This window comes from Pteropus vampyrus, unplaced genomic scaffold (assembly GCF_000151845.1).
Source record: "Pteropus vampyrus isolate Shadow unplaced genomic scaffold, Pvam_2.0 Scaffold4, whole genome shotgun sequence".
NCBI lineage: Eukaryota > Metazoa > Chordata > Mammalia > Chiroptera > Pteropodidae > Pteropus > Pteropus vampyrus.
The window spans coordinates 19,113,627-19,120,752 of record NW_011888785.1 but is presented as its reverse complement, the minus strand read 5'-3'; the positions used below and the strand labels follow the sequence as shown (position 1 = coordinate 19,120,752).

The 7,126-nt window shown below is 37.2% G+C and overlaps 1 protein-coding gene across 1 annotated transcript in view; it reads left to right on the top strand.

The window, feature by feature from the left end:
* Window positions 1-7,126, top strand: part of ADAM22 (ADAM metallopeptidase domain 22) — a 236,308-nt gene that overhangs the window by 154,783 nt on the left and 74,399 nt on the right. Inside the window, exons 6-7 of the mRNA XM_023532581.1 lie at window positions 2,426-2,489; window positions 4,182-4,251. Coding sequence (XP_023388349.1) covers window positions 2,426-2,489; window positions 4,182-4,251 — 134 coding nt within the window. The remainder of the gene's footprint in view (window positions 1-2,425; window positions 2,490-4,181; window positions 4,252-7,126) is intronic.

The window sequence follows — 7,126 nt, the reverse complement described above, 5'->3', positions numbered from 1 at the left end:
TTACTAGTTAAACAAAACAATTTGCTTGCTACTTAATCAGTGTAATTATATGAACTTTGGTAAAGGGTAATGGTTTTATGCAATTTTCTTGGTGGGTCTGGCAAGTTCTCATTGGGCAGGAAGAACATTTACTGTCATATTTGGTCAACTGTTTTGAAAGGTTCACCCCACTGATTCCTTAGGTGTGTATCTTACAAACTGCATCTGTTTTATCTTTAAATTCCAAATGTAATGTCATCCAAATTCAGAAAGTGCAATTTTGGTTGAAAACCTTACAGATGTGAGAAAAGCAGTTCTAAGGGTATATGAATGTTGAGAACACATGGAAGATGTTAAGGCAAGAATGAAAGTATTTGGGTAGATGCAGAGCTGGAGGCCATTGTCATTATAGGTTAGGGAAACCAACAGATTTTACTAAGCCATCCATGAAAGACAATTACTGTTCCCTGTTTAAAAGCTTGGGTGTCATGCAGTCATTTCCACCTAACACTGGAAAATGACTGCAGAAGATCACAACTTCACCACACCCACCCCACAGATGTCTGAATGATATGACACATTCCTTCAGCATCGTGGAGATCTTGATCTCAGAAGAAAAATTGTATTCTCCTAAAAGGAGTGGCCATCAGGATTTCTCTGAGTAAGAGTTGAAGCCATCTGTGGCTTAAAATGCCCTCAAGAGGATTTCTCAATTGGCTGATAGTCATCTGCAGTCTAAGAGGTCCAAAACTGAACTCCAGATTTACGCCCTGCTTCCTGCATCCTGCTTCCGTGTGCCTACCCCAGTCTGCTCTTCCACGGCTTTTTTCATCTTATTAAATGACAACTCCATTTTGCCAGTTGCTCCAGTCAAAACCTTGCAGTCCTCACTAACGTGACTCTTTCTGAATCCTCTATTTCAAATCTATTAACAAATCCCATTGGTTTTGCTTTTGAAAAAATAGCCAGAACTTGACCAGCAATTCTTGCTATCTCCACCATTGCCACCGTGATCTAAGCTACCATCTCCTTTCACTTGGATTATTGCAATAATTACTCATTTCTATTCCTTGATATCTGAAAGATTATTGTAATATAGCCATTGGAACAATTATTTTAAAATGTAAGGGGTATTGTATTTCCCCTCTGCTTAGAACCCTGCAGTGGCTCTTCATCTCTCAGAGTAAAAGCCAAGGCCCTTCTGGTCCTCCTCCCTCACCCACTCTGCTCCAGCGACACTGCATCCTCCGTGTTTGTGGAACACGCCAAGATACTCTTACCTCAGGGCTCTGTTCTGAAATGCTGTCTGCACAGATATCCTTTGGCTCATCCCATCACTTTTTTCAGGTCTTTGCTTAAATTCCGTCTTCTCTGTCAAGCCTTGCTCTGACCCTCTATATAAATCAACAGTCTTCTGTCTCTGGTACCTATAGCCAATCCTCTGGCACTATTTATTGTTGCCCTTAACCTGTTTTATTTTCCTTCTTAGAATTTATCACCATCTCATATATGTTTAATTGTTGAATACACATATATAATATGTATTTGTCCTTCCAAGAATGCACATCAGTACCACGAGGGCAGGAAAGAGGTCAGTTTTGTTCAGTACTGTATCCCTGGCACCTAGAGCAGTGCATTGTAGGTGCTCTATAAATGTCTGTTGAATGAATGAATGAATGCATGAATGAATGAAGATGGGTAGCTGATTGCAGATCTGCCTGGGCTCTATTTCTGCCTCTGCTGTCACTGGTTATATAATTTGGGCAAGTTGTCTCTTTGGGCTTCGGTTTCCTTACTTGTAAAATGTGGGTGGTCATTGTATCTTCCTCGTAAATTTGTGGAAGAGATTAAATGAGTGTAGAGTATTCAGCTCATGGTAAGTTGTTGAAATGTGTAAGTTCTTGTTACTCGAGCATCTTCCAGGTGTGTGATAGGTAGGACGTTCTCTGGATAGTCCCTGACAACCTGCATCAGAATCATCTGGGGTTTGTTTAAAATGTCTCAGCCTAGAAATCTGAAGAGGGCCCTGAAAGTTTAGCATTTTTACAATCTCTCCAGGTGACTATTTGCATATTAAAATTTTAGAATTATATATTGGAGAGAAGAATAATGGACCACAATTAGGGGGTAATTCTGAGCCTCTGGTAAGGGTCTGGATGAGGGAACTCTGCTGCTTGTCAGGAATCAGAAGCAGGGGCCTTTTCTTCTCAGCAGTGTGTATGTGGGGTGTGGTCTTTGTGTGTGTGGTATGTCATATAGGGGTATGTGTGTGTATGTGGGGTGTGTGTTGTGTAGTATGTAGTGTGTGTGGTGTGATAATGGTGATGGGTGGGACTGGGAAGTGGGTGTTGAGAAGTAAACGAGTCCTCTGCTGCTGATTTTAAAATGATTTTGTTCTGAGGCTGGAATTGATAGCCATGCCTAATTATTTTCTCTTCCTTGGCAGTGGGATGTTCTATGATGGGAACCACACCTATCTCATTGAGCCGGAAGAAAATGACACCTCCCAAGTAAGTGCTTCTTCTTTTTGGTGTGGCAAATGTGAAAGTTGATGCTGGGAGCTTTTTCATCTTCCCTTTTCTCTCTGCTTTATTTTATTTTCATATTTTTAGGGTCAGGATAGTAATTATATATATGTTTTTACATTAAATATTGAATGTCAAAACCACAAGTGTCTTTTTTCTTTTTCTTTCTTTTTAGAAAATCTGTCACTTACTCCTCCTTTATGTTAGAAATCCTTTCCTTCTAAAGTGTTTTTAAGCCTCCATTTCTATCTCCATTATAAGGCTGTGATCTGCCTTAGTCTGCTCAGGCTGCCATTACAAAATACTGGGTGGCTTAAACAACAGAATTGTATTTTCTCACAGTTCTGATGGCTGGAAGTCTAAGATCAAGGTGCCAGCAGGGTTGGTGTCTTGGCCGAGGGCTCTCTCCTTGGGTGGCAAACAACCGCCTTCTCGCTATGTCCTCACATGGCAGAGAGAAAGAGAGTTGTGGTGTTTCTTCCTCTTCTTATAGGGGCATCAGCCCTATTGAATTAGGGCCCCACCCTTAGGACCTTATTTAACTATTATCATTTCTTCACAGGCCCCATCTTCAAATAAAGTCACATTGGGAATTAAGGCTTCAAAGTATGAATTCTGGGGGGACACAAACATTTATTCTATAACAGAACAAAACCACAGATATGTGATTTTTCCACTCCCCCTTTATTTTCTAGATTGGAGATGTTTTTTTCTGTTGCCATTGCTTTTAAAGCCCTGTGCTGATGAAGTTTAGAGAAATTTAGATTTTCTCAATTATTCCCTCACTTTAGTTGAAATATTCACTTCTCACAAATTAGAAAAAGATTGAATTAATAGTATAGACTACAGATAAATATAATCCACTTCTAGTCTAGCTCTGTACACACAAATATTCTTCCTTGTATCATGGAACATTGATCCAACATTTAGGGAAATAATTTCACAAAACATACATTGTTTTGCCACCCATAATAAATCTTGCTTGGGAGACTATCTGTATTGTGTATTATTTTCTGGGTCCCTATTGCTTGCTGTTCTGTCATTTTGCTTTACCATGTGATTTTTTGCTCTACCGTGTGAGCTTGACTGTTTATGATATTTCTTATAATTTTAGTAATCGAATGAAGCCAGAAGAAGTTATTTGAATGTTCATTAATATTTCTTAGATGAAATGTGGTTTTTTTATCTGTTGGTTTTTCACAGAACTTTGTGTTACACTTGAATTTTAGAGCAAGATCCATTTGGGCATCAGTCGTGCCAGTCGTTATGCTCCCCAATACCAGAGAGTGTTAGCTCTGCAGTTTTTGCCTAGCAAAGAAGCTATCTGGCTCTCAAAGTGGGCAGGGATCTATGGAAAGGAACCAGTCATAAAAAACATCAACGCATTTTCCCAGTTGTCTTACTTCTCCTTGGGAGAATAGGACCATTCATTTTCCATTACTGCAGGCTCTAGCTTCTCTGTTCATGAACACTTTGCTTCTAATAGGATATCACTCTGGTGCCAGGAGAATACAGAAGTGAGTGGGAGAGGTTGAGCAATGGCTCATCATCTCTTTAAACCCAGGAGAATATAGTCAAGTTATGGTTCTTTTAAGGGTCTTAGCTTCTCCAACTGTGATTGCCTGAGGCTGGAGATATCTGGAAGCATGTGCTTAATCTCTGTTTGTGTTATTTCAGGAGGATTTCCATTTTCATTCGGTTTACAAATCCAGACTGTTTGAATTTCCATTGGCTGATCTTCCATCTGGTATGATCTTATAATGACTTAAAAAAAAAAAAGACAACTTTAATAATTCATTTTAATACTTTAGAGCTAATCTATATGTGGAATATCATTAGCCCATGACTGCTTCTAAAAATTTTAGAGAGAAAGTCAGGTGCCATCAAGAGGGGGAATAAAATGCTGACTGACCTCATGTTTATAGTGGATGAGTTTGGAAAGATATAGCTTGAGCTCATTGAAGGAAAACTTTCAAAGGAAGAGCTATTGTGTATTAACATCTTTATTATTATGTGCTATTTGTGAAATTAGTCTTTCCTCCTCATGTATAGTTATGGGGCCATCTATTAAAAGATGTTGATTTGAGAGTTGCCTCTAAGTCTTCATGTGAGAGCAAGGATAGAGTTCTCATACTTTGGCTTTGTTAGTGGAGCAGTGATTATGCAAAGCGCTGTGCCAGGCTCATTTGTGTTCACCTTCTGAAGACAGGGCACGCTCTGAATATCTAGTGTGGAGATGCTGCCTCCCCTGTTTAGTGAGCCCTGACCATGGCCATAACATTACCATAAATTCTAAATTTTAGTCTCACTTTAATCTTTGCAGCAGTTTTGTGAAATTAGTATTATTATTTCCATTTTATAGATGAAGAAACAGAAACTAAGCAGTTTATCTTTTCCAGAGTCCCACAGCTAGTAAGAGAGTGAGTGGGGATTTGGATTATGGCACAGTGAAAAGGTTCGCTGGGAAAGAGGCACAAGGGGAAAAGGAAAAATTACTAGACCGAAAGCAAATCCTAGACTACTGCTTAGGAAAATGACTTAAAAGTTTACATTGTCCCATCAGAAAATGAAGTAAGTGTATTCTAATGTTGCTTCTTCTCTGAAATAAATTTGTAACCCTTTGACCTTTTGCAGTTACTCTAGAGAGAAATAAAACCCGCCTCTTCTCTTCTGTTGCCAAAGGGATAAAAGGTCCTATTTTACAGAATTCACTATCTTGAAAAATCTGCAAATGAGCATGTAGATGCTTACTTTACACAGATGCTTTAGACTGTTCCTTCAATTCCTTATAGAACTTTTTATAATACCTATTATGGAAAGAAAATAAAACATGATCAGCAGCCTGAGAATAAAGTTATAATCTAATAGGTAGTACTGAAAGCAATGGACATTATTTAATATTTAAAGTAATAAAAACCTTTTCCCCAAGGACTTTATTGTTAGGCTTGCCATGATACAATCTTATAATTTTTTAAAAACTTTGTTTAGGGTTTCTTTTTAACAGAAGCTTTGAAAGTGACTTGGCAATTTTGCTGTTATTAAAAATGAGTTTTGAATATACTCTTTGAAAACTTAGATCTGTCTCATTTAGTTTCTGGTTTTCTTTTCATATTAGAAGTTGGCACTGTCAATTTTAAGAGTTTTATTTATCTTTCAAGGTGCTTAGATTTACTATGATAGCTTAAAAGAAAACAAGAAATAAAAATAAATGTCTGCAATTTTTGAGAAATAAGCTCAAAAGTAAGCTTATTTGTTTTTAGTTTCATATAGTGACACTGGGTTGTGGATTATCATCACCTTTGTCCTGCTATGCATTATATATTTCCCAGATATAGAATATGATCAGCTGTTCTCCACACTTGTTTGATGGTAGAACCTTTTGTTTTACATGACACATCTCTCAGGACTAGAGTCTTAAGAATACATTTTGAAAAAAGCATATTTATTTCCTATAGATCCCTTAGCATTCAGTTTTTTAAAAATTACTACAAGCAATACATAAATCTTGTGTACTGTTTGATGAGTTTTGATGCATATGTACACCTTTAGTGAGATAGAGAGTTTTTCCATTACCCCGTAACTTCCTTCGTGTCCCTTCCCAGTCAGTGCCTCCCACGTTTGCAATCCCCTTTCTAACATTTTTTTTTTTTTTTGGTCATAGATTAGTTTAGCCTGTTGCAGATCTTCATACAAATGGACTCATGCATTATATCCAGCCTCTTTTGCTTAGCATATGCCTATGAGATTTATGTTGTCAGGATAGCAGTATTTCATTCTTTTAAATTATTGAGTATGTTCTATTGTATGAAGATACCACAATTTTTTATCCATTCACCTGTTTGGGTTGTTTCCAATTTTTGGCTATTATGAATAAAATAACTATGAAAGTTCTTGTAAAAATGTTTTTGTGGATACATGTTTACATTTCTTCTGTCAAATACCTAGGAGTGAAATAACTGGGTCATAAGGTAGGTATATATTTAACTGTATAATAGTGATCTCAAACTTTAGCATGCACTTGAATCACCTGGAAAAATTGTTAAGCACAGAGTGCTGGCCCCATCTTGGGAGTTTTTTCTTTTTTTATCCACTTTATTGAGGTATGATTGACATACAAAAAGCTATACATAATTAATGTATACAACTTGATGAGTTTGGAAAAAAATACACATCTATGAAGTCATCACCATAATCTGTACCATAAACATATCCATCAACTCCAAAAGTTTCCTCCCATTCTCTATTTATTATTGTTATTAATTATAGGACACTTAACATAAGATCTTCACTCTTAGCAAAATTTTAAGTGTACCATATAGTGTAGTTAACTACAAGTAGTAACTATAACTACTGCTGACAGTAGATCCTTAGGACTTAATCATCTTGTACAGCTGAAACTTCATACACTTTGACTAATACCTTCTTCCCCACAACCCCCACCCCGCAGCCCCTGGAAGCCACCATTCCATTTTCTGCTTCTATGAGTTTGACTATTTTAGATTCCTCATTAAAATGGTATCATATAGTATTTGTCCTTCTGTGTCTGGCTTATTTCACTTAACATAACACCCTCCAGGTTCATCCATGTTGTCTTAAATGGTAGAATTTCCTTATTTTATAAG